This window comes from Brachypodium distachyon, chromosome 2 (genome assembly GCF_000005505.3).
Source record: "Brachypodium distachyon strain Bd21 chromosome 2, Brachypodium_distachyon_v3.0, whole genome shotgun sequence".
Classification (NCBI taxonomy): domain Eukaryota; kingdom Viridiplantae; phylum Streptophyta; class Magnoliopsida; order Poales; family Poaceae; genus Brachypodium; species Brachypodium distachyon.
In genome coordinates this window covers 48,235,195-48,263,075 of record NC_016132.3, presented here as the reverse complement: position 1 = coordinate 48,263,075, position 27,881 = coordinate 48,235,195, and the positions used below count along the sequence as shown (strand labels likewise).

At 42.0% G+C, this 27,881-nt stretch overlaps 3 protein-coding genes and 1 long non-coding RNA gene across 5 annotated transcripts; 2 read left to right on the top strand and 2 right to left on the bottom strand.

Moving 5' to 3' along the window:
- Window positions 1–5,707: 5,707 nt before the first annotated feature.
- Window positions 5,708–10,589, bottom strand: LOC106866190. Of its 2 annotated transcripts, none has more exons than XR_002963807.1 (5): window positions 10,262–10,589; window positions 10,010–10,163; window positions 6,640–7,153; window positions 6,497–6,537; window positions 5,708–6,360 (listed from the first exon to the last, which is right to left on the bottom strand). It is a non-coding gene; the product is annotated as an uncharacterized LOC106866190 (long non-coding RNA). The 2 variants fall into 2 exon arrangements; XR_001406103.2 differs by having other exon boundaries at window positions 7,057–7,153; window positions 10,262–10,574.
- LOC100822334 (probable auxin efflux carrier component 8) lies at window positions 7,245–10,013 on the top strand. Its single transcript, XM_003569632.4, has 6 exons — window positions 7,245–8,209; window positions 8,776–8,959; window positions 9,052–9,137; window positions 9,234–9,391; window positions 9,491–9,567; window positions 9,660–10,013. Exons 1-6 carry the CDS (start codon window positions 7,702–7,704, stop codon window positions 9,733–9,735), a joined length of 1,089 nt encoding a protein of 362 aa, XP_003569680.1. The 5' UTR covers window positions 7,245–7,701; the 3' UTR covers window positions 9,736–10,013.
- A 1,389-nt stretch (window positions 10,590–11,978) lies between the features above and the next one.
- LOC100821813 (mitochondrial outer membrane protein porin 2) lies at window positions 11,979–15,794 on the top strand. The gene is made up of 6 exons (XM_003569630.4): window positions 11,979–12,285; window positions 12,428–12,495; window positions 14,292–14,402; window positions 14,537–14,626; window positions 14,713–14,921; window positions 15,161–15,794. Exons 1-6 carry the CDS (start codon window positions 12,081–12,083, stop codon window positions 15,459–15,461), a joined length of 984 nt encoding a protein of 327 aa, XP_003569678.1. The 5' UTR covers window positions 11,979–12,080; the 3' UTR covers window positions 15,462–15,794.
- A 299-nt stretch (window positions 15,795–16,093) lies between these two features.
- Window positions 16,094–26,792, bottom strand: LOC100821502 (alpha-amylase 3, chloroplastic). The gene is made up of 13 exons (XM_003569629.4): window positions 26,456–26,792; window positions 26,226–26,359; window positions 25,350–25,404; window positions 25,066–25,185; window positions 24,652–24,766; window positions 23,424–23,746; window positions 21,849–22,453; window positions 20,538–20,727; window positions 19,892–19,998; window positions 18,001–18,250; window positions 17,441–17,563; window positions 16,713–16,880; window positions 16,094–16,584 (listed from the first exon to the last, which is right to left on the bottom strand). The coding sequence occupies exons 1-13, from the start codon at window positions 26,711–26,713 to the stop codon at window positions 16,426–16,428; spliced, it is 2,607 nt and encodes an 868-aa protein (XP_003569677.1). The 5' UTR covers window positions 26,714–26,792; the 3' UTR covers window positions 16,094–16,425.
- Between the last annotated feature and the right edge of the window lie 1,089 nt (window positions 26,793–27,881).

The window sequence follows — 27,881 nt, the reverse complement described above, 5'->3', positions numbered from 1 at the left end:
ATACATAGTTGTTTTATAATAGAATTCATTAAGAAATAGGTGCGGACATTTAGCTTGTGTCCATTGGGTGATGTGGTAAATGGACACTTGCCAAATTGTTCGGACGGCGGACAAACGGACGGATGGCTTGTCCATTTGGCTAGTCACCCTTGGAGAAGCCCTTAGTCTCTCAACTCAGGATTTGCATCTTTTAATCACTAAACTTGGCTTAAGCGCTCACTTTCATCCTTAATTACGGACGCGTGCGAATTCAACGCCACGTCGGACGGTCAACCCTGCCAGCATGGACAAAGAGAAAGCGCGGGAGGTTTCCCGCTCGCATAACCCCCCCCCCCCCCCCAATAACTTTCTTATTTCTGCAAATCTGTCCTCCACCTGAAACATATAAAAAAATTCCCCACACCTCAAATCCCTAGATCCCAGTTCATCTCCTCTCTTCCGTGCTCATCTCTTGATAACACAAATAGGTTTACTTGGACCGAAGACCTTTGGCTCACAAAACCCTAACCCCCAAAATCGAGTCTCCATCAGTCAATACCAACAATCTACCACACGATCTGACTGGATTGCATAATAGTAAGGCCAAATCGATCCACATCGCATGCGTACAGAGAGAAAGATGCACTCACCGTAGAGGAGCGGCGGGTCGCCGGATTGGCACCATCGTTCCGGTCGTCCGTCCAGCAGCATCGCGAATCGATCTCTGGCAACCGATTTCCGCAGAAAAATTGGTCTCCGGCAACCGATCGTCGACGATCAAGCCGGCAACCGACGTCGACTCCGTCGCCTCCCTTCTCCCTTTACTCCCGTCTCTCTCTATTCTTCTCCGCGTCGGGGGTTTCTAGGTGAAGGATGGGATGGGAGGGGGCAACTGAAAAACACGACCAAGTCTGAGTAAAAAAGTTGGGAGGGGGGTTACTGCAAAATAGTCGCCAAGACGGGTGTCTGTTTGTCAATGCTGGCAGGGTTGACCGTCCGATGTGGCGTTGAATTCGCACGCGTCCGTAATTAAGGATGAAAGTGAGCGCTTAAGCCAAGTTTAGGGATTAAAGGATGCAAATCCTGAGTTGAGGGACTAAAGCGAGCCGCGTGCCCAAGTACAGGGACCGTTAGTGCATTTTACTCCAGCAAATGACGCCGGCCTCCCCGCCGGTCGACGTATCACGCAAATTCTTGGCCGAGATGCATCACAGAACCCAAGATTATAGGTTTATCTAGTTCGACAAGTTCTCTAACCGGCGGAGCACACTCAATGAGTATGTACGGGCATCCTCAACAAGGGGTACTACACGGGGATCAAGAAATTAGTGGACAATGTGCAGGGACACGAATGCCACAACCAAATAATGGTTACTTAAAGAAGTACATGTACTACACGGATACCAAGACAGCAAAGAAGATGACATTTGGGTCCATCAAGAAAAAGAAATGAATAAGAAAAAATGAAACACATTGAAAAAGGGGGAGAAAATTTTTAGTACCGCTCCTAACTGCTACCTTGTTGGAGATGCCCTAATAGACTCTCAGGTGAGTTTTATTTTTTGAAAATTGTTAGACCTGTGAAGTGTCTTAGCAAACAGTGTCATTTTTGGGGTTATGTATTTCTCTTCAGTTCTAAATTTGTTGTAACATGATCGATAGCTCAACAGTTTTTTTCTATAACGACCAATGTACATCATGTCGATACACCTGAAACAAATATAAGCTCCATCATGGTTTTTCGACGTCAACACCTCTAGATCCACTTTTTCATATGGAGTAAGAATACCATTCTTCCAGACGACACCATGACATTACTGCTAAGAAAACAAGAACTTTACAGATAGTAAAACTAGATATCAAACGTTGATCTATGGTCCCCTGTCTCTCGACGCTAGATTGGTTGTCAAGATGAGGGGAGCAGCCGGAGGTCGAAGATTTGTATTGATAGTTAGCCATACATAATTGTATTTGTGATTAAATGTATGACTATTGGCGCTAAAGTTTAGTTTTGCCTGAAAACCAAGCTTAGTTTGGGTTGCGGTACACTTAATTCAATAGGGGTCAAATGCCACATTTGACACTTTGTGCATCTCATTATTATTAACACAATACCCGTGCGTTGTTGCATGCTAAAATCAAACATTGCGCTGCCCAAAAAAAACATTGTGCTACATGTTTTAAGAGGGCTGATATTGTTGTTTCGGATCAAATAATTCATACACGATATCATCTTAATGGCTTGAAGACGATGGACCTCGCTGCCACCGGTTAACATCATTTCAGTAGTAAAGATCTTTTTAGTGCTATAAGCAACATTATCCGATAGTGGCAGCTGGCAGGGACAAAGGAAGAAGAAAACCAAAATTGAGGGGGTCATCTCTCGTTCTCTCTTGCGTTCACCCTCCACTAATAGACGGTGATTTGGCACTATTTAATGAAGAAACTTATAAATTTCATTAGCTCAGGTGAACCCAATGCCAACGAGGCAGCTTCGTCTTTGGGCAGTGGTGACTTGATGAATATGTGTGCGATATGCCTGAGCGTGTGTACGTCGCTACGTACGTCTATGTCTATGTTATGCTTAGGAGCTCCTTGTACCTTGGTTTTATCCCCGCGCATCTCGGAAGCGTCTAATCGTCGCTCGCCGCGCCCATCTTACTTGAGAATCCAGATAGATCGCACAACAGCATGTGAGCGTGTATTCGTTCGGCGCTGTTGACACGCTACAGGGCCGCGCTCGCGATATGGGGGCAATGGCAAAGATATGATTGCTGGATTGAGCGGGACTTGCGTTGATGCCGGGCAGAGAGGTGAAGCGGGCCGGGCATTCGGCTCGTGCAGTGGGCTCATGGGACGCACGATACAACAGCTTGGCGCACGGACACCGCCGCGGCTGGACTCTGCCCGGCCGCTGACACTGTATTTGGTCCCTTGTGCCGTTGGCTGTTGCGCAGTACCTCTCCTTGATCCTATTTGCAGTGAAGTACTGAAGTGAGCCAAATACGACTTCTCTAAATCCAAGTCATTTACTTCCTGACGGTTGTCTGGCTTCGCCCCTGAGCTGCGCATTGAGCCACCACCACTACCTACCTATAGTTTGCAGGTGCTGAGAATCGCTGGAGAACGGACAAAGGGGTCCATGCGGCGTTAGCGTGGTGCATTACGTGGTTGGGAAACACGAGTTGCAGATAACATTGCCAGGAAAAACTCTGGGCCACGCAGCATTCCACGCATGCGCCATCGCGTATCAGCATTCCTAGCCCCTCCACGCCTATCCGATGCCGGCCGGTTGCGTAGGATTAGTTCCCGTCGGTCGACCTGCGAGCTTCAAGCGCGTCGATCGGCTATTCGGCTGCCCAAGAAACCTCGGCTAAATCAGTATCTCTTGTCAAACTTGGTGAGATCCAGGTACCGAATGCGTTAACATGACGTGAATGATTATGACAACCCCGGAACAACGTATAGGCCACTTGGTGCATGAGACCATATACCTGTCTTTTCTTGACGGGAACATAATGAAAACCGGTGCATTATGGCTTACGAGACAAGACTCTGCAGCGCCTGTGCATTTCACGTTATGAAGGACTAATGACCTGCCCGCTAATCTGTGGACTGTGCATTTCCACGAGCCAGCTCATTGAAGGGGGCCAAGTGCACAGACATGCAAAGAAGGTAAAGAGGGTCTATGAAGCCCAGGGGATGCTGTCAGATACTCCCTCCGTTTCATAATTCTTATCAAAATATTACATGTATCTAGACGCATTTTAAGAATAAATATATTCACTTTTAGGCAAATTTGAGATAAGAATTATGGAACGGAAGGAGTACCCTGAAAGATCAAAATCAGAACTGGTCTATTGATGTGCTGAACGGTGCTATTGAAGGCAGAGTCCTTTGGTCTTTTCGAGCGCCTGGCCGCGCGAGGTCTCTCTCAACGTGCGTCCTTCTTTGCGGACGATGCGGTGATCTTCATGTAGCCGACTGAGAGAGAACTGCGGGCAACTGCGGCGGTGCTCGAGGACTTTGGTGTGGTCTCCAGGCTCCATGTAAATTTTCAGAAGACTTCAGCGCATTTAATCTGTTGCTCGGATGAGCACGACCTCCTTGTGGGTGGCATGCTTGGTTGTGAGGTGGGGCCTTTCCCATGTACCTACTTGGGCTTACCCCTCGGGCTTCGGAAGCCAATGGCAACTCAATTTTCATCTATGGTGGACAAGGTGGCGAATAGGCTCCAGACATGGTCCGCCCCTATGCTTACTCTTGGGGGACGGCTCACCCTTGTTAGATCGACCCTCTCGGCTATGCCGGTCTATGCCATGATGTCTCTCAACCTTCCTATGAAGACCATTGCGGGCATAGAGAAGATCTGCCATGGGTTCTTGTGGAAAGGCAGAAAAGACATCCGTGGAGGACACTGCTTAGTGGCATGGAAAGATGTTTGCTCCCCTCGCGAGATTGGTGGTTTAGGCATCCCCAATCTGAAGCTGCTCAATCTTGCACTCAGAACGCGATGGGGGTGGCTATGTCGTGCGGACCCGACGCGCCCATGGGCTAAATTCAACATCCAAATCCCGGAACAGGGCAGAGCACTTTGTGAGGGGGCGATTGAGGTGGCGACGGGGAACGGTGAAGCCCTACATTTCTGGTATGATCCTTGGCTACCGAAGGGGTGTTCGCTTGCGGATTTGGTGCCTACGCTGCTATCGAAGATCTCGGGTAGGGCATCCAGGCTTTCTGTGGCTGAGGCTTTGCATGCCAATGGTTGGCTTTGGGCCATCCACCCGGAGTTCTCCTTTCAGGCGCTTGTGGATCTTCTGGTGGTTCATGACCGCGTGGCTGAGGTGATTCTTTCAAACGATGATGATCGTTTCCGTTGGAAATGGAGCGGCAATGGGACCTACACGGCCTCGTCTGCGTACGCGGCTTTCTTCTGGGGTCATGTGCTTGCTGCGGGGGCTACTGAGGTTTGGTTCTCCAAGGCGCCAACTAAGTGCAAGACCTTCATGTGGTTGTCTCTAAAAAATAGATGTTGGACGGCAGATAGGCTTTCGAAGCGGGGTTTGCCCCACCCGGCACGCTGTCCTTTGTGTGATCAAAACGATGAGACCATTGACCATCTTCTTCTTGGTTGCATCGTGGCTCGGGAAGTGTGGTCGGCCTCGCTGCGGGGCTGGAACAGGCTTTGTTGGCTCCCTACTCCGCAAGCCTCTCTTGTCGAATGGTGGACGAGCAAGGCAAGAAAGAGAAGAGGAAGCTCAACACTAGCATTACTCTCATCTGCTGGAACTCGGTGGTGTTCGATGCAGCGACTCCAAGTGTTAGAAAGATACAACAAATGATCGATAGTGAAGAAAGGGCATGGTCGAGCGCGGGTCTTTTTCATAGTGTAGATTTTTCGCTTTCTAGTCTAGTGGATTCCTTGTGGAATGTAATAGAATAGTCGCTTTACTGACGCCTACGGACATGTAACCGCGTCATGGAATCCTCTTTCAATATATGATACACCTGCTTGGGTGTATTCTAGAAAAAAAAATCAGAACTGGTTACCTGGAGCAGTGCCAGCTCAGGGACAGGGAGGGGCTTTGGCAAAACCTGACAAAAGTCCGGCAAAGATGTTCTGCTTGCTGGGTTAATCTCCTTGCACCACGTCTCTGACGTCTGAAGCAAACAATATGAGTACAGCTAAAAAAAATTCGAATACAAAATAAGCCATAAAATCACAGCAGAACTGAACCATGGAAAGCGGTAGTATTTCATAACGTGAGCTCGGTGCTTAGCCTTTTCCAAAGTAATATAAAAAACGACATAATGTATAAACTATATGTTGGCCCCTTTTACAAGAATCTCCTTTTTTGTGCGTGTGAGAGAGAACCCCTTTTAGAAGAATCTAATTTTTAGACAGAGGGAGAACCCCTTGTACAAGCATCGTTAGCTGAAGACTGGAGTAAGTTTCATCCATGCAAAGAGATAAGATGATGAGTGGTAAAGATGAAAGGAGGAAACCTAGCCTGCCTGGGTCACCCTGCAAGATTAACACCTGATAGCTTGCAAAGGCTGCCAACCACAACAGAGTACAGCTGATGAAGAGCATAAAGAGAAGCAGCAAATGGGAAGCCTTCACTTGAGCAAAGGAAGATGCACTGTTGCTACTTAAGGGAAAAATGCCATGGTCTCAAAGCAAGTTTCACCTCAGCACTCATTCGGGCCTTTTGCTACAATTGGAGAAGCATGGAAAATCTGGTGAACTGGACAAGTACATCTCTTCGTTGCTTCTTTTACAATTAACTTCTTTATTCTTTCCTTCTACTTATCAGCTTTCTAGGAATAATACAGTACAGGAAGCTGGACGGGGGAAATCCAGAGAAAATGACAGCAAACCTGGAAGGATAAAACACACACTGATCTTTTGAGCGCAAACTTTCAAGAAATAAGTATGCCAGAGAGCTCTGAATGGTATTTACAACAGTAGGATGTCAACATAAGATCAGTGCAAGTAAACAGTAGGTATTATTACCATAATTGTTGCCATTTTTAACTGCGAGTAAAGAACGAAACCTGCGGTCAGGGAACAAAGGAAGAGATAAGTACAATATTACCGTGTGCAAAAAAGAAAAATTCAAGTTAGTTCAATAGTTCTGTTCATGGCAAAGTGCGGACCACCATGCTGCTGGATGAACTGAACACTGGTGAAGTGATCCACTGATGCTAAATTAATCACCAAACCGACAAGCTATGCCAAAGCTTCTGTATCATTTGCTGGATCGTCACACGATTTCTTTTTCCAAAGTCTTGTTCTTCTCACCAGAAAACAAAAGGACAAGAGAAAGTAATGCTAGTCTGCCTTTCAACTGTTGGTGCACATGCCTTGGTCATTTTACTGCTTAGTGCTTACCATGTTGTGTAATGTGTCTCATGCAAGCGAGTCACGGGCAAGCTTAACTAGCTGTAGAGGAACACAATCCATTAAACACGCTTTGATTCCGCACTTCGTTTAAGATGTCTTTGAGAGTGATAGCTGAGTTCAGACTGACAAATGCAGCAGTACAGGAAAGTCGGATAAAATAGTTCCTTTACCGTAAAAAAAAACTTGACGAGATCTCCTAAAAGGGCCGAAGAAGAGCATCAAAACTGATACCCCCCCAAGAAAACCAGGCTCCGCAGTTGGTTCCACCTAAAGATCACAAGAAATATTAGAAGTTTCATCAAGTATATATCTGATTTCCATCCGAATCATTAACATGACCAAATTTAGAGGCCCACCGAGTCAACAAGATATCAAAAGGACATACCCTTACCAAATATCCTGGATTGCTCTTTCACTATTATTATATTTAAGCAGATAAACAAAACAATAAGGAACTTTTAGCAGGTTTAAAGACATGAATCTGGATGAAGACAAGATTTGGTCTAAGTAATCATTTCAATTCTTTATACTTCCATACAAACATGGTCAATTCCTTATCATTATTCAGAAAGAGGGGCCCTACATACGTAGGTTTTTGTTCACATGTTCAGTAAACAAGGGTGCAAGTGGGATTTAACCAGCATGGGTAATTTGGACAACTTCAAAGGCACTGCTAAAGCTAAACCCTGCATGGAAAAGTTTCCACAAAACCTGGCTTCTGTCTGTGGTCTATATAAGGCAGCTACAGTGCGCCCAAATTCTAGATCCCAACCGGGAAGGAGATTTGGAGTGTTCTTCAGGCTCCTCCCTCCATTATGATCTCTTGGATAGCCATCTATCACGTTCTTGAAGCGACAGTCCCATTGTATGTGGCCATGATACTAGCCTACCTATCCATAAAATGGTGGAAGCTGTTCACCCCGGAGCAGTGCTCTGGGATCAACAAGTTCGTGGCCAAGTTTTCCATTCCTCTCCTCTCTTTCCAGGTCATCTCTACAAACAATCCTTACGACATGAATCTCAAGCTCATACTCGCAGACATCCTACAGAAGTTGCTTGCCTTGCTGGGATTCGCAGCCATTTCCAGAGCATGTTGCGCGGAGAAGTTCGATTGGCTGATTACAGGTTTCTCTTTGTCAACACTGCCGAATACACTGATTGTTGGTATCCCATTGCTGAAAGGAATGTATGGTGATGAAGCTCTCAACCTGATAAGTCAGATAGTTGTCCTACAGAGCCTAATTTGGTACACACTTCTTCTATTTCTGCTTGAGTTTCGGGCTGCTAAAGGAATTGTTCCCACGACGTCATCTGAAATCACAGGTAATCATCTGAACTAGAGTAAGGATGGGATCTGAAGTCGTTACATCTGTACAGCATCAATTAAGTTCCCATGTTTTTATTCGAGATAAAAATGCAAGTTCTTCCAAATTCCTTTCTTTGTGTTCCTTTCTTAATGTTGCAGGAACATGGTAGTAGTTAAGTGCATTCATTTTTTCCAGGGACCTACAGTGACATTTAACATACCTGAAATAAAAAAGAGTAATCTAATTACTACTCCCTCCGTTCCTAAATTCTTGTCGTTGTTTTAGTACAAATTTGTACTAAAACAACGACAAGAATTTAGGAACGGAGGGAGTATATCTCATTCCAAATGAGGAATCTCCAATGGTTTATAGTGGCATTTACTTGAGATTTGTCTATTGGAATACAATTCATCTCGTATGAAATAGATTTGTCTGAAACAATGATATTAAATTTTCATGGGTCATGGTTAAGGTACATTTCAAACTTATCATATGCTTGTGTACAAAGCAACTTCAACTTCTGTGTGTTGACTAGTTTGTCTGATTAACTGAACGATTTTCATCTCATGCCATGTTCCAAAGCTGAGGAAGAACCAGGTACTCTAGGAACTACACAGCAAAGATACCAAGAGGGCCAGGCAAAAGGTGTATCAGCAAAATGTTCAAGCGCTTTCAACTTTCTGTTGGTGGTGGGGAAGAAGCTAGTGATGAATCCAAACATGTACGCATGCCTGATCGGCCTAATTTGGGCACTGGTTAGCTTCAGGTATGAACATGGGTTTATATGAATGAAATTACATTTTCAAACTGGAATCCAGAAGTTAGTTATTTCATAGAACTGTATAACATATCCTGCAGGTGGCAAATACAGTTACCCGTGATCATCAGCAACTCCATCAGAATACTCTCAGATGGAGGGCTGGGAATGGCAATGTTCAGCCTAGGTGCAAATAACACTGGCAAAGTTAAAAATAGTAATATGTAGATAAACTTTGGAAAAGATAGTTACATGTCTTAACTCCTAACTACTTGTGCTACAGGCCTTTTCACTGCTCTACAAACAAAAATTATAGTCTGCGGAACTAAAAGGATGCTGCTATCACTAGGCATTAGATTCTTTCTAGGACCAGCCCTAATGGTGATCTCTTCCTATGCTGTTGGGATGCGTGGAATCTTGCTCAAGGTGGCCATTGTGCAGGTAAGTTTTACTCCGCTCTTTTGTTTGTACATGAGACAATTCATAATTGCTTAAATTCAAAGACAAAAATTACACCTGACTTCCGAAGCTTCCGCACAGGCAGCTCTACCTCAAGGAATAGTACCATTTGTGTTTGCGAAGGAGTATAATTTGCACGCAGATATTCTAAGCACTGCGTAAGTTAATCTCCTACCATCCTAATATAGTAAGCAGCTTACGGTGGAATAACAAACTGAGACCATCTGCTTGTTATCGTCTTCTCTTGCAGGATAATTGTTGGTATGATGGTTGCAGTTCCTGCTGCGCTAGCTTACTACTTTGTTTTAGATCAGCCTAGATTCTAACCTATGAGTATCTGGACGGTAATAGTATTTTAAATGTGTTCATTTGATAAGCAGAGCAGTGCAATGTAAAGGGTCAATCGAGTCATGGGTGTGAATATTTCGCAAGACTGTAAATGTGTGTGTGTGTGTGTGTGTGTGGTGTGGACTTGGAACCTTTCATAGTCTGATGGGCCGACATAAAGATAGATATCTGTACTTGATGACCGTAAATTGTTAAATTCCAAATCGTTTCAATTCTACAAACGATACTAAATAAACAGAAGACGTTACATACTCCAGCTAGCTTGCTCGCAAAGGGTGTTGCAGCTTGTTTTGTTCCTCGCAAGCATTCTGTCGAACAGATGGTATGCCTTGTTCTGTTATGGTTAACTGCTTGCACACAGGAGAGCATTCCGCCGAACACTTAGCAGGCGGGCCTGGGCTGATACCTGGAGAAGACCAGAAGGATGGATTGACTCGTGGAACCAGAGAATAATTAATTCAGTTACGGATGGCATACAAATATACAATACGAGTCTGGGCGTACCATTTCCAACTTTTTGTGGAGGCGAGACAGACAGTTTACTTCGGCAGCACCGAACCCCAAACTAGGCGATCGAGGAACCATCGTATGCAATTATGCCATCTCCAACGGTCGTTGATACTGAATTTTTTCTCTCTTTTTTTAATATGTTTTTTCTCTATTCATTTTTTTTTCTTGATGGATCCACATGTCATCTTTTTTTCTGTCTTGGTATCCGTGTAGCACATGTTACTTCTTCAATTAACCACTATTTAGTTGTGGTATTCATCTCTTCTGCACATTGGTCACTAGTTTCTTGGTACCCGTGTAGTACTTCTTGTTGAAGATGCTCTTAGACCAGCCAAAAAGACTAACGCATTCTCAAAACATGCTGGCCATCGCCCATCGGGCCCGGCATGGCACAACCCGAGTTGGCCCGGAACGGTTTCGTGTCATGCCGGGTCGGCCCACATGCCCGAGTTGGTCCGGACTTGTTTCGTGCTCGGCCTACGGCCTGAAAGCCCGGCGTGTCAGTTTTAACAAAATAATCTTTAAGAGAACTGGTTTTTCGAGACACCCATATGTCACGTGGATAAATTAGCCTTTAAAAATAATCTCAAAGTATTTGGAATGACAAATGAAAAATAATAATCATGATTATAATGCAGTGGATTTCACACATATCACAAGATGGACGTGGTCTTTCAGCCTGAAGGAGAGACCAGGTCTCTTAGGATTAATTTCCGTTTTGGCATGTTCGGACTTTTTTTTATTCTAGGAAAAATTAGAAAAATTTCTTTAAATATTAGAATTGGGAAAAAAAAATATCATATGGAGGTGGCTACCAGGGCCGTGTTGTGCCTTGTGCCCCTGTGCTTTTTTCCGTGCCTTCGAGCTCCGCGTGTCGTGTTTCAGACCAGGCTTTTTTGTTGTGCCTCAGCCGGTCAAAAAAGCCTTTGCCTGATGGCCACCATGACAAGTCTAACGCATTTTCCGTATTCCATTCATCATGTTGCAACCGACCAACAAATACTGCCTCGAAGCTTGCTGTATGAATTTGTTTAAGTGCTAATGTTGGATTAAAATGCGTAGACTTTTCATGACCTGGTTGGCTAGTTTTGTTTTTCAAGGGCTATGATAAGATTGAAAATTTGATGTGTAGGCCATTTTTCTGCATAGCCTATTTAGATTTGAAGTTAGCATAGATCGAAATACCGGATAATCGAAGCGTTGAGTGAGAGAGGCTAAACAGAAGCAACTAGAAATGCAATTTTTTCGGTGTCCGAGGGGAATCAGGGTTTTCAATCGCAATTTTTTCAGTATCCTGGTTTTGAACAAGATAGTAAGGAACCAAATGCCGCATAACGTCTGAATTTTGTTCCATTTTTAAAGCAGGGTAAACGACAAATGCAGATCAATTCAAGCTTATGTGTGTGCAGACTGCAGAGAGACGGGTTCGTAAAGCATCAACTCAGAGTCCGTGACCAAATTGACCATGTTTGACCCGTCTCCTCATCAACCCTTTCTCCAAGGGTTCAACAGAAACTTTATCCCAAGGCTACAGGACAAAGCCCCAGCTTCTTTTTCTCCCTCAAAAGAAAAAGGAAAAAGAAGCCTCAGCTTCTTTCTCTTCAAGAAAAAGGCAGCGAACACCCGCCTCAAGGGATCTGAGCCGTTCATCTTGTAACAGGCTTCATCCGGCTATCTCCCCTCCACGCCGTTATAAAGCCGGCGCTTCCTTCCCTCCCCCTTCCCCAAAACCCACACACCACCACCGCCTTCCCCACCGGGCATCTACCGCCTCCGCGGCCGTTTGCTCCTCACGCAGAACCTTTCTCCATCCATGGCGGCTCCGGTCGACGTGCCTTCCATGTCGGCTCCGGTCGACGCTCCTTTCGTGGTAGCCTCGGTTGACGCTCCCTCCATGGCGGCGGCCGCCGGTGGTCTCACCCCGGGTGATGGTCCTTCCGAGGCGAAATCGGGTGACGGTCCTTCCAAGGTGGCCCCCGGTCACGGTCTCTACTCCGAGGTCGGCCAGAAGGCCAGAGGTCAGGATGAGCGCTTCTCTTTCGGGTGTACTTTTGAGGGGTTTTGTGGGATTTGGGTGCGGTGCTTATTCTTCTCTGCTCGATTTGAGCTTTCGGAGGGACTAATTGCTTGTTACTGCTCCTATTCTTTGTTGTCTTGCAGATCTCCTGTACAAGGACTTCCACACGGACCAGAAGTTTACCCTCACCACTCGCGCCAATAATGGAGCTGTGAGTACTAACTCGATCTTAGTGGTTAATTTCCTGTGAATGCTTTGGATCGCATGCTTCGATCGTTTATGCCGTAGCGTAGAGTGGTTTGAGTTGGATTTTGGATGACTAGTTGGGGTTTTTGGTTTGAGATGAGGTGTGTTACTTGGCGCTGAGGTGGATTCGAATTATTATTTTTCCGCGCATTTGTGATGATGTGTGTTTTTGCGATATTGAACTGTGAGTTGGCGGCGTTCAAAGGTTTTGAGGAATGGTTCAATTTTGAGTTGAGTTGGATAGTGCACGAGATTTTGGACTGCCTTTGAGTAGTTGGTGGATGAGGCGCGATGTACTGATGTTGAGTTTTTTGCACGAGATTTTTGTCTCAGGTACTGAGATTTATTATCTTTGTTACTCCTACCTATGAACTTTCTGTGTAGCTTCTAGTTGTGTTTTTTTAATTGTGCTGGATTAACAAATACATGTGGTCGTTGTGAGTAGGCCTAGTTGTGAGTGTGAAATTATTGTGTTTAAGATATGTCATTTGGAATGTTTTTTGATTGCAGTTTCAATTTGGTTCAATTATTTCGTGAATCTTCATGCAACTCTGGCGTGCATGCAGTGTTGCGCACTTATTGATGGTTTTCATTGATCCTAGCTTTAATGGAAGTCACATTTGGGTTTGGAGCAGACTTATTGTTCTAATAACTACTGGATAGAATACTGCTCTAGTATTTGCAGTTTTGCATGGTACACAAACCTGTAACTGATCTGGTGCCAATGCCATGCACTATATGCCTTTGTGCATCGTTTCTTTGCGTCACATCTACATGGGGTGTTAATACATCACGATGAATTGTTTTTGGATCTTTAGAATTTGATGTTTAGAATTCAGATATGATTGCATTTGTACATACTTGGATTCAGAGATTGTGTTTGTACCCAGATAAATTCGTGTTGTGTTCTTTAACTGAATTATGTTCATGTAACTTACCAATGTAGAATATCTAACATGTATTATTTTTCTCGAGCACGCACCAAAGTGTGCAATTAGATTTCTTAACTGTGAAAGAGTTAACAAGTACTCCCTCTGATCCATAAAAAGTGTCGCCCATTTTGTACTAAGTTAGTACAATTTTTGTAGTAAGTGGATGTCACTTTTTTATGGAGGGAGTAGAATGTAACGAGACAAATAATTCTAGAATGTGTAGGTTTATTTTGGCAGGACTATTGTTAATATATGTTGGTTCACTTTGTCTACTGTTCTTCTATTTCTTAGAGTCTTTTCTTTCTTCTGGGAATCAGATATCTTATAGTGCACAAATCGATACTTTGTTATCCGATAGAATCTGAGTCTGACAAATCCAAGCACACCTTCAGTGCTTTTTTGTTCTGTTGTTAACTGACGTTGTTCAAATGCCAAAACCGCACAGTGGATATATCTATTTTATGATAAATGATATTTTCTTTTTTGGTATGTATTCTCTTGTTGTATCTCAATGGCCCTGGAAATCTGGAAATCCATGCGCAAAAAAAGGAAATCTGGAAATCCAGCACAATATTACAGAAGGGAGTATGATTACAATGACCAATAATGTCTTTTGTCTAAGCTTGTAACGTTAGCAATTGTATGTCTGGTTGTCTATTGCCTTTGTGTTTGCCACACCGCTGCCCAATGTCTATAACTCCATGCTGAACTTAACCTATCGTTTCTTAATTTTTATCCAGTTTCTGTCCATATATTTGTCTCATCTGTGATATCTTTGCAATGTTCAGCCCCTGCTAATTTTTAATTCTAAATACATTACTGTCTACAGGCAATCACTGCTACAAGCACAAAGAAAAATGAAGCTATCCTTGGCGACATCAAGACCCAGTTTAAGTTCAACAATGTCAAAGTGGATGTGAAAGCAACTACAGACTCTGAAGTAAGTTTCTCGATACATCATTTTCCTTATCAAACGTTATTGTAAGAGAAAGTAAATATTCTCAAGATGAACCACCTGAAGTTCTAATTAACTATTTCTACACTGCTGACTAATTAGTGATCTATCTTTTTCAGGTGTTAATCACAACCACAACTGAAGATCTTGGTTTGGTAGGCTTGAAGAAGATTGTAACCATTCCTTTTCCAAATCAGACTGCTGGGAAGGTACAGAACTTCATATTTCCAGATTTGTTTGGGCTTTTCTAGTTCAAATTGATTTTTGTTTTTTACTCTGTACCTTGTTCTTGCAGGTTGAAGTCCAGTACTTGCATGATTACGCTGGTCTCAATGTCTCTGTTGGCTTGAACTCAAAACCTCTAATTAACCTTTCTGGTGTGTTTGGCAACAAAGCTCTTGCTGCTGGTGCTGATGTTGCCTATGATAGTGCAACTGGGAATTTCACCAAGTACAATGCTGGTGTGAGTCTCACCAATGAAGATCTTTCTGCTGCTGTGATGCTGTAAGTGTTTTCTTCTGTAAATTACTTAATGAATTGCGGGTGTCTCAAATGTTTTCATTGCTTAACTTTCTGTGAAGATGCCTTCTCTAAACTGCCTTCTCTGAACCATCTTAAGCCACAGTTATTTTGGAAGGGCCTAAGAGCACTCGTTTAGTTATCTTTTTTTTTTGCCTCTCTTACATCCATGCATGAACTACATGTCGTTTTGGGTATGAATGTGGAATGACTCCTCTTTTCAGGAACAACAAAGGGGACAGTCTCACTGCGTCGTACTACCACTCGGTGAACAAAGAGACGGCTGTTGGAGCAGAGGTGACCCACAGCTTCTCGAGCAAGGAGAACACCTTCACCTTTGGATCGCAGTATTCCTTGGACCCTCTCACCACTGCCAAGTTGCGCTACAACAACTTGGGCATGGTCAGCACCCTCATCCAGCACGAGTGGAGGCCCAAGTCGTTCCTCGCCCTCTCCACTGAAGTCGACACCAAGGCTATCGACAAGAGCTCCAAAATCGGGCTATCTCTGGTGCTTGAGCCTTGATGACGATGCTGACCCCTTCTCTAGTGTTAGGATGGTGGATTGGTGGTTCTCTAGTTTAGTATCTTTTTGTTTGCATCCCATATCAGCACCTCAGGTCGTGTGAAAACAAGTCTGATTAACCTTTTGGCTCGAATTTTGGTCTCGATTCTGCAAAGTAGTCCTTTGGTGGTCGAACACTAGTATCTGCCCGATGTCCATAGCCTGTTTCAGATGTTCGAACTATATCAGTGATTCTAGCAACTCGTGTCGTTGTTTCTTCCTAATCTTGTAACTGCTTTACTCGATTTCTGTCTTGATACTCTTCTCGTAATTTGTATCCTCGAAATTAGCAAATCCCTCTTCTACTCTGGTAATGCATTTGTGACATACTTTTATCTCTGTTCTACAGACCGACCGACTGTCCAGTGTCCAGTCTATAAAGAACGTAAACTATACAAGAGGAAAAAAGAGAGGATATCTACACAAAAAGAAAAGGTAGAACGTGTTGGGACTAGATGGATTCAAACCATACACCAGGTAGAACGTGTTGGGACTAGATGGATTCAAACCATACACCTCGATAGAACAGATCAAACTTGTTATTATTGAAATGATCCGAACTGTTTGGAGAAAACACACTGGGAATCTGGGACTGACTTTGAAAATTTTACTTGAATATTAATGTAGTACTCCGTACTTTATTTACTGCAAGTGTATGGTCTTACATAGATCCAACAAAGTGGAGTGATCTCTGCAATAAGCAGGAAATTTTGCATAGATAAAAAAATGTTCAATTGTATGCATATAATTTCACTTCAGTGAAAGCCTTGCTGCAGGAGAGACCAGCAGCGGCATCAGACACTCTCTGTTCTAATGCCATCATCTCGTCCTAGCTTGATGCCATCAGCTCGTCCTAGTATTAATTTTGCTCCTCTGAGCTATATACTGAGTGGTCGTAATCTGGAACTGATGCGTGCGGCAGAGTCTACGACGACGCTTCCCAGATCTTGTAATCTTGTCCCTCAACAGCAACAATCCAGTTTATGGGACCAGTTGGCTCAAAATGTCCCGAGCCAATCTTCATTGTTACCTTCTCATCAATCTCCGCCGCATATAAATTCTGTTCTGCCTTGAGTATCTTGATCTGAAAATGGACATATATCACATGCAATTTTAGAAGAGAAAAAACGTCCATCCTGTACACAAACATGGCATAGAAGGGAGGGAAAAAAATAGGAAACGATTTAGTCACTTTCTGTGCATGTTATATACCTTGCTGCGGCAGTGGATCTTTAGCCGGCGTCTGACAGAGATTAATTTAGCAATATCTTGCTGTAAGTGTGAAAAGACATGATCATAAAAGACTGCAGGAGTGCCAGGGTGCGTCAAGATATAAACATATCCTTGCATCTCCATACCATAGGGGAATCTCCAATGACCCTACAGATACACCAAAAACAACGTTAGGAGGATCAAGTAGGACATGTTGTAATTTGAGAGGGTGATGGATATGTATGACGGTTTTCTTAGAATATAATTGGACCTTAATTCACTTTACCAGAATTCAAATGATTAGAGCATTCCAGATTCACAAGACTTCAACAATGATGGAGTAAGAAAGATGTAGGAGTATTTATTTCAAAAATAAATTTGAGCAATATTAAATAAATAAGTATAAAGCGGCCACACCCTGATCGTTATTAAGAATTGATGCATCAGAATAGTCAGAATACCAAGCATGGCATGTAACTCGAAGAACATTTTACTATTACTATGCATATATTCCCTCGATCCATAAAAAGTGTCGCCCATTTTATACTAAGTTAGTACAAATTTTGTACTAAGTAGGCGACACTTTTTATGGATCGGAAGGAGTACATGTAAACTAGGATATGTCTTGTCCCTGGTTCAGAGCAATAGTAGTTTTCCAGAGATATGGATAACGTTGATTTGTATACTCAACGTTTTTCAGAGCAATATCTAGAGATATTGCATTGTACCTGAGTGGAACCAGTGTCATGATTTTCTATAAATGTGACTGCACGTGAAGGCCACCAGCCTAATACTCCAGGGGGTTTTCCTTTTTCATCAGATAAGCGCCAATACTCAGATCTTTCCAGCGCCTGTGAAACAGAAGGAAGTTCCACATTACTGATGCATAAAGAATAGGAAGAAGAAGAATCTAGGACAGGAGTACACAAGGTTACTCCGCAACACAAAGAAACAATGGGTAAGGCTGGTAACTAAAAATTGTTCATACGCTGACTCTCATGAGCAAACCACTTCAGAACTGATGCATGAACAGATGCAAAATGGAAGTTTAATTAACTGACATCATGACGGATTTGCATCTGCATCTTGAATAAAAGTTGATAGCAACTAATTGTAGAGAAAATATCCAATTATCAATTCATAACATTGTATGATCCTCCTCTAGAAAAAAGAACACATGATTCAACCAAGCAGGCAGGCGATCCTTCAAGAGCATATGACCACTAAAGTTATCAAATCCACCCATAAGCATATAGTAAAACGTGAGCAAATTTAGCTCAAATCTTACCATATGTAGTATTCCTTTAGTGGTCACATCAAATGCACCAGCAGTTCCACTTGTAGCATTTATCCAGTCAACAATTCTCTGCCTGTGAGCATCTTGATTATAATCCATTTCACCGTAAGTGTAACTGAGAGAGTCCCAGTACTCTCCTACTGCAAAGTATGGTTCACTTGCTTCGAGATAGTCTTTGACATATCCACCCCAGAAACCACGAACAAAATCAAGCCTCCATCCATCATATCCAACTTCCTTTCTGCAAGTTGAGCGGAACAACTGAATAAAATATGCAATGCTGATATTTTGTGCAAGACATAGGTCCCATGTTCTATAATTCAATTTATCTTGCACAGTTAATGAAAAACCAATCACACCAAGATTTATCAGCTAAAATAGTGGAACATCACATGTCCTGTCTCGAAAGAAAGGAACAAATATGTGCTGCTCATCCAAGAAACAATTTCCGTCTTAAAATTGGACGTATAAGCTGCAGCAATAACTTGATTTTCCATGCCTATTTAGTACTCCCTCCGTTCCTAAATACTTGTCACTGTTTTAGTGCAAACTTGTACTAAAACAGCGACAAGTATTTAGGAACGGAGGGAGTAGGTATGTTTCATGGTTCTTTCTTAACAAGCTAGCAAAACACAACTACATAAACTTACAGGATCAATCATCTCAAAGGCAAATACAGCCAGGCCTGGTCTACTAATTCATCTTTTAGAGTATGTAAAATGTCTGGTGGCTCGGTACAAAAAGAGTCTGGTGGTACACCGAAATATTTGTTGGAATTGTGTGTTTTTCCTAAGGTCACCACACCCTTATTTTATACTGCTCACTCTCTAGCATAAACTGATGAGTTTTCTCGAAAAGCATAAACTGCTCAGTCTCCAAAACACAACTTTGACAGTCCACAAAACACAACTTTTACCACTTAATACTGTAATTTATTTATGAAATCTATTAATACTATAAATATTTATGAAATTACTTTTCGAGAAAAAAATCTTGTGTCCAACATAAATATTTAAAATATATTAATAGTCGAAGTTCCAAGAGTTTCACTAAACCTATATCCAAGCAACAAGTTAGAATTAGAGGAAACATATTACACGCTAATGTATTATAGTTATAAGAAAAATCAATCTTTCAAAATAATTCGTTGTGTGAGGCAAGAAAATTTTTACATGGGTGTATTTGGATCTTGCCAAAATTTGACTTGCGAGAATTTTGACAACTAAAATGTTGGTTTTGTTTGGTTGGTAGCTAAATTTTGGTTTCCAATGAAAACTTGCCAACCACCTCGCATCTCTCTTCATAATTCTTGCCAACTTTTTGGCCAGCCATGGGCCAACAAATCCTTAGCTAATTTTTAAGGAAACAGGCGGCCAGGGAAGCACACACGGGAAAGGAAGTGCCAAGTTAGATAAGTGGGCTCACTGAGCTCTGAAGTTATTCTGGAGTGTGTTGGGCTGTGTGTCAAGCCATCTTGAGTTTTCTTCTCACTTTGTTTTTAAGGAAGTAGGCCATGTTGGGTTGTATTGGTGTAGATAGAACACTATTTATAGGGACGCTATATAATACCAAGGGCATCGAATGACTGGAACTCTTAATTCCTTATGCATTTATCTGCCTCTTGTCTTCTTCTGTGATAATATCCCACTCTATCCCTGACCACCAATTCTGTGGTGCATTCACACAGTATCCAGACCAATTCACGGTAATTTTCATTGCCAAAGTTGAGGACATCAGTTAGTTGTACATTAGATACTCCGTATCTAAATCATGCATGCACATAGAGTCTATTTAGTTTGTGCTATTGGAGTGCTGCATTATAAAAAAATTGAGCGAGTACTAACAAACAGTTCTTTGACGAAGAAATGAAAGTACAACAGACCTCATCCAGCAAAGCCATTCTTTAAGATCATTCCTCACAAAGTCTTGTGAGTGATCAATGTTTGGTGCAGCATGGAAATTATCTCCACTGCTCTTGTTTCCTCTTCCCTACACGCACAAGAGTTTTACCACAGACATACAAAGGGTTAACAGAAATTACATCCTGCATAATTTAAGTGAAAAAAATGGTTAAATATGTAGAACAACCTTGTAATTTTCAATTGGCTGCTGAAGGTGGGAGTTTTTCAAGTTCCATGTTCTTTACACAACTTAAGTGTGAATGCTGATTTGTGCATTTATTTTTAATGGCCAAAAGGTAAAAAATACACCATTAAAAAAGTGCAGAATTAAACGGAATTTGCAGGTCACTCAGTGAGAGTGTGACTACCTTCAAGTATCATTTTGTTTGTTGAATTAAGCTATTGTCTGCATAACTTCAGCAAACCCCACTGAGGTTAAATACCGGTGAAATGAAATTACAGTTTGTGCTGAAGAATGGTGTAACTCATTTTATGTATGCAAATTATAGCGCTGCAATGGAGGATCCAAATAAACACAATAGGTGATGATATTAGAGAATCAAAATGAATGTCAAAGAATGGCATATTCCAAGCTAATTAAATTCAGTTAGCAAGGAGAGGCCTCACCTGGAAATGTGGGTCATCAGCAACGACTGCTCGATCATCCCAATTAATACGTCCACCAAAAATATTCCAGACCCCATTTTGATTCTGAAACTGAGCACACCTATGATTTAGGACAGCATCACCAAGAACCTTCACACCAGCTTCATGGAAAATATTCACAAGCTGCTTCAACTCTTCTATGGTTCCATATCTGAAACATCGATGATATCACAGTAATGCTTAGCATCAGCTCGCATAACGAGCTTGAGATAAGCTTGGAAGGAAAAACAAGCTCAGTATAATTTTGCAACAGCAGTATCTTTCTCACTTATTTCTCACGTGCTAGTGTAGTATGTTTCTACACTGATAATTTAGTAGTAAACTATTCTGAATAATAAGTAGACTATATAAATTACATAGAGTCACAATATTAACTAGATACTCCCCATCAGTCATCTAATTCAAAACATGCAGTACCTGACTAGTTCATTCATGAGGAGTACGAAAGTACCTAATCAAAAATCAATTCACCAGTAACTCAGCAACCACCATTTTTCTTGTCTTTTTTCTTGCAGTTTTCATATTGGCATGCATTAGAGTAATAGACTCGACTTTGCGCAAGCAAAATCATTAACAACTTTCCTTTTTTCTCGCGTGTCATTTTTATTAGAAGAAGCGCCAAGAAGGCGAAAGTACAACAGCCAATGGCCGAGCAGCAAGAAAAAAAGAAAGACAAAACAAGAAGCAAGCCTCAAGAAGGCTGAAAAAGAAGAAAGGGAAAAAACCTATGCAGGATGTAATTTCTGATAGGTATACAATGAGACATTGCTTTGCTGAACTTCTAGCTCAAGACCAAAGAAGTTCAGGAAATAATATCATAACAGAGGCACAAGGTCACAAATATTTAGTGCATATACAAAGGATCAACAGCCATTAGTATTCTACTAACTGAATAGTGTTGTACTTACTGATTAAGTTCAGAAATTCTGAACTAGGAAAAGCATTATATGATACAAAATAGACAACCTGAAGATGTTATATCTTAAGGATAACTGCTAGCATCAACAATTTGCATCTCGCACAAATTATACTGAGAAATTCAGCATGTGGGCTTTGTTAATCAAGTTTACTTATTTGGTTCAAGCTCAGAATGCAAAATCAGTACTAGTTCACGCTTCTACAGACTGACATCCAGTATAAGTGACCAGTAAAGGAAAATCTATGATAGAAAACATAAATAGATTAAATAAATGAGGTAATGTTACTTATATATTCAATCTTCAAAGAACAATTATCTTAAGGATTATAATGAATTTGCACAAAGAAATATACCTGGAATTCAGATTATATAAATCCCTTGGCATGTATCCTTCAGGTGATACAGAATCAGTAGGTGGTGGTGACCAAACAATGGTGAACCCCAGGGATGCCAACTCCTTGGCCTTTGCACCAAGTTCAACATACCATTTCCCTGACTTATGTGATTCCCAGTTAAATCCTTGGCACAGTATTTCAAATCCAGATCCAGTGCCAGAACAAGCTGGCTTCACAGTTGCTGGGTCATCGATGTAAACAGAGTCCTCTACAGCATCAATAGTGGGGCTCCTAAAAATGCTATAAGCTTCGGCTGCTAACCTCTCAATTTCTTGCAGGATATCTTCTTGCAGTACTTTATTCTTTGCTCGCTGACCCCTTCTAGATGATAGGCCAACAACCAGATTTCTTATATCACCGATTAAGCCATCAGTTTGTGCAGACTTATCATCAACTTTCTGTTCATCAGACTTATGAGGCTCTTTAAGGGGAATATAGAAATCAAATCCATTATCTACATTTCTCAACCAAGTATACTCATCAAGTTTGAGCACAAAAACAAGACCAGAATAGTCTGCATTCAGTAAGAATGATATAGTGTTGCCTGTTCCATCAGTTTTTTGCTGCAGTATGAGGTAAGAGGTGTGAAGAGGAGTAGTTAACAGATATTCAAGCAGCTGAATTTATTGAATCTCAATAAGAACACATGTAAATGCTCTAAAGAATGGAAAAGGCAACAAGAAAGATAAATTTTGGTAGAACTCACAGAACACATATTGTGAAAACTCCAAAAAAAAAACGCTCATGTGTTCATTGAAGATATAATTTTAGTTGAAAGCAAGCCACTTCGAAATAGACTATTAATCCTCACTTGACTAACCCCAAAACAACTCAAGCAATCGATAACGGGATTATGAAAGAGACAGAAACAAATGCATTAAGGGGTCAACTTTATTATTTCAATAAATTCAGTTTCCAAATATCCTTCAGATTTAAGAGAACTGAGCTTGCTTTGTACAATTTTCCTAGTAAAAGGGCCACGGTAAAAAATAACCCTCTTAGCAAAGGAATAATATTACAGAGCAATATCTTGGAAAGATATCAAAAATTATTCAAATAAGATGTTGAAGATATCAAAAAATTATTTAAAGAAAATTTTGAAGAGTAAACACAAGTTTGTGGAACAGTGAATAATACCGAAGTACCAAACCCACCCTTACTCCATTTTTGGCCAAAAAAAGGCACCACAGAAAAAATCATGCATTTCAAAATGAAAATAGTTAATTTTATTTAATGGATAATTAATAGTGGCCACCTGTCATAATTTACCAGTTCAATCTACGCTCCGGTGATGAATTCTAGTCCATACCATTTCCAAATTGCAAATGGTATATATTTCCCCGATGCTAGAATGCTTGTTGAATAAGAAGAAGAAAAATGTACAGGTGGCACTATGTGATTTTACGTTTGCAAAATGCATTTGCATGCCAGTTATTACAGAGCAAAGCTCGTTAGTACATTATGTATGTTTAGCTTAATATCATTCAATTTCATCTCTCTGTCTCTACCAAGGTTTAAAGATTATGTCCTCACCTGTAGCAAGGTCTGAAGAGCTTTCTGTCGGAAAATCTTTGTTTTTGGTGGATGAGGTTCTGATGGGATTTCCCATGTCATAGTATTGTCTTTGCAAACTCCCCAATGAATGATAACTTGGCCAGTAATGTCAGTGTCAAATTCCACAAGACTTTTATCCGTTTCACTGTTTTCCGTCACAGTAACAGATACAAAATTCTGAACATACTCTGATTTTAAGATGGGATATTCCCCATAGAACTCTGAAATACGTTTTACACTTGGACCTTTATCTCCAGGGACAGTTTCTTGTGGCTGAGCACTAGATCCTTCAGGTTTTGCTCCTAACATAAGAGAACTCAATATGTTAGACAACTTTCCTTGAAGGCCCCAAGAACCCGAGCTTGTGAAAGCCAATACCATGCAATTCCATGAGAATGCTACTGATTAGTGCAAAACAACAGTTGACTTGATGGCTAAGGAGGTGGTCATCCACAAGGCCAACAATGAAACAGCAGAATGATAAGCGGTACGGGTACCACATTATACATGTTGGCAATTTTTGCAGCAGTTGCTTGCAACTATGATTGCTCAAAAGGAAACTTCCTTGGTTTATGCAAGTGAAAATTCATAGTTTGCATGTTAATGTTCTATGACTCGGAGAATAATCAGACGGGATAACACGGAGAATGCACTATGCGCACTGTGGTGAAAGATACTTCCAGAAATTCTGTGGCCACAAAACATCGAAGCTGAAAAAGGAGCACATTGTCATGTAGCAGTATTCATTCTGTTAAGGGCATTTTGTCACTTTCCTATCGGTCTATGGTTTGGGTGTGTACTTGAATCCTTGTATTATATTTTCGCACTTTGGGACTGCGCAATACAACAAGTTGCATTCATAGCATGGTATCATAGCACCAATGTTAGGGGTTCGGGTCTTTAGTTCTTCATAGTGGACAGAATAAGTAATGATGTTCAAAATATCCTGTTACATAGGTTCTAATGCCAAAATAAGTACATATCTCACAATTCTATTAACTACTTCCTTATAGAAGAAAAATCATTTATCTAACCTGACAACCAAACCAATCAAACAGGACAGACTAACTAAACCACTACTATAATACTCCCTCCAATCCATAAAAAGTGCCTTGGATTTTTTAGTACAAAGTTTGTACTAAATCCAAGACAGTTATTATGGATCGGAGGGAGTACTCCATGAGAAAGTAATATCATTGAGAATAACCTGGGTGTACAGTATCTTGTTGTGCTCCGAATGGATCTCCATCCTCGAGGGACCCACTTAAGGGTATTCTGAAATCCCCGCCCTTATGTTGAAACCATGCACCTGTTTCCTCTTCCTAACAAAGCAAAAATCAACTGAGACACTAAAACTGAAAGCTGAGTAACCCTTAAGACCTACAAGAACCAGAGTAATGCACGGAACTTAACTAACATATGGATTTATCAAAATAATCAGCTTGGATGAGGCATGTGTTTGTATTGCATTCAGTATGCAGATATACATGTCTCTAGTACACACAACTTTCCTTAGACAACTAGAGGATGTACGAACTTAAGAAACATAGTATTGCCTAGGAAATAATTAAATAAATTGACAGCAATGCAATTGTATTGCCTAAGAAACACAGTATTGAACCTTTAGAACAAAATTGATAATGGCAATTGGAGTGTCCTGATTGAATTTGATTTCCACTTCATGAACCATATGTCCTTCTGAATTGGGAGAACCCACCAGTGGTGTTTCAATTGCATAATCCTGAAAGTTTCAAACATTATTCAGCAACTGGAAATCTAAATTATTAGAATAATGGATAAAGAAAGATGTTCCTAGCAAGTTTGTGTCACACAGACACCCATATGCCAGTGCCAGTAGATGAAAAAAATCTGAGTGCTTCGAAGTGTTTACAGGATTAGAACAACCTTGATTGTAACTGAACCAGGAGGTCTAACTTCCGAAGGAGGTTGATCCCATTCTCTGCAATAGATAAAGAGGATAAGATGAATTGGTTATACAAATTCTTTTGTCGAGGTGGGACCTGAAGGAAATGATTGCCATTTTCCGTTTTTTGTAAGGAGATGTAAGGATTGAAGCGCAAGCTTGAATACATACAGAAAAAAATCCAAAATCTTTAGTAAATATGCCATGACAAATTATTACTATCAAGATCACACCAAAGACGAGAGAACCAAGCATAGCTTGGGTGGTCAGCCAGCGAGGTATGCTGGCAGCCCACCAGAGTTCGATCCTCAAAGGTCACACTTTGATGCCTGACTTTGTAAAATTTATATTATATATAGTCCGTGTCTATATACTGTCGGACTGCAATCGCAGAAAATAAAGGAACCAAAGACAAGGAGACATAACACACAAACATTACTAACGAACTATGCGAACATCTCCAGCCAATTTTGCAAACATGCATTTATTAACTAGCATGTGCTTTTAAAGCATTGACGATTGGTCCAAAGTGAGAACCATTGGAAAAACGGAGTAGTTCCTATGCCGGCCCCGTTTTCATTGAGAACTGTGTAGGAACAACTGCATGGCAACATGTTCTTTTAATGAATCTTTGCATAAACGAATCTAAAGCCAAACCAAACAATGCATGTTGTACCTTTCGCGAAGGGGTCAACCTGCGTCAGTGACGCTGCGTTGATATTGCAAGCAAAACCTCACTGATAACGTGGGCAAACTTGCCAGACTAATCACATCCCATCTATCCCTCTTCATAATGCACAAATCACTCCTCCCCATCCCCAGATAAAAAGAAGAAGAACATTAGGAACATACTTTACCTTCCCTGCTCACCATCGTAGGAGACACCCCAGTGCAGCACCCACTTGCCCTCTACATCGCAGCCGATAACGATCTTGCACATCCCTTCCCCATCCGGCTCCGCAACGACCCTCGCCCATGCCTTACCTTGGACCTGGACACGAGAACAAATTCATCACCAGGCACCAGCCAAAAACAGAAGAGGAAGTTACACAAATCACCACACGACGGGGTGTATAGAGCGAGTTACAGTTTTGCATCGGCGCAAGGGGAACTTCTCGGAGAACACCACTCCGGACTCTTCGGGGTGAGTCACGGGCACCTCCGCCGCACCAGCGCGGGCCACGACGACGCCTCCGCCTCTGAGCCTCAATCTCCTACCAGGAGCGGCACGGCGCCGGCCCGGCCCCGGCCGCGCGGCCACCAGGAAGGCGTCCCCGGGCAGCCCGCCCCTGGCCGGCGGGGCCGCCCGCGGGATCGCCGGAATGCTCCAGCTAGCTGCCGACATGTCACCGTAGCTCTCTCTGTCGACGCTCGTGTCTCGGTGTCTGTGTGGACGATGGGACGGGAGCGGAAGGGAAAAAACGAAATGGGTTGGAACGGGGCAGAAGAAATGGCTTAAAAAAGGAGGATCGCCACGGGCTGGGTTACGTGGCAGGGCCGCAAAAACAGAGATTATTTCCCGGGCCCGCGCGTCATAGGGGAGAGATATGGCCGGTGGGAAATCGCCCTGGTTGCCGCACCGCCGAGGTGGATTTGGAAAGGGGAAAAGTGCTTAGCTCCTCCCGAAGCTTGATTGCTAATTTTGGAATCCCGAAGCGGACGGCTCCCCGATTAGTAGTGACTACAGTAGATACGTGCCCGCTAATTAACGGGCGGAGAGGAGTAGCGAAGACCGAAAAAGGGCGCGCCCCCGGGCCGGAAGCATGGGGCCACATGTCTTTGACCTGTCCTGGATGGGCGCTCTGGAAAAGATGCTACGGAGCAGTAGATTGTCTGGCGGTGCATCGTCGACCACACTTTTTTGTTCCCAGCGATAGGCATTGCGGCTGCACGTAAGTCATGAGTGCGTTGAATGTTCTCGGTTTTGAATAACCTTACAAGTTAGAACGTCGATGGATTTGGACGTGCATCTACGTAATCTAGATCATCACTGACGTACATTTAATATTTGCACGCTATACATGCATTATGTTCACATATCGTCGACTTCACCGTCCACATTCTCACTAAGATGCGATTAATGTTTGCAAATTACACATGCAAGGTGTTCACACCATGCACATCACGCAACACACAGACAACTATCCTTCTACAATTCAAAATTTTAGCACTTAACACTTTTCACCTAAACATGTCACCAAGTACCCATATTTTAATAAGAATTGCAAATATTCAGGTTACGTAGATTCTTCTTTTTTATTTCTCCAAATTTGTTGCATAAGCGTTTTGTACAATGAAGTCGTTTGGTTCTAGGATTTTTATATTATTTTGCATTTGATCATCATTGATTCGAACATCAAATGCAAATACGCAAATAAAATTTTCCGCTAACACGCGGATAATCACCTAGTTACATAAGTTAGTAGTCAAGTTATCTCAAATCGCAAACACGTTGACACACCAATATTGTCGCAGAATCAGTAGAAATCAAAGCACAACCAAAATTGACGACA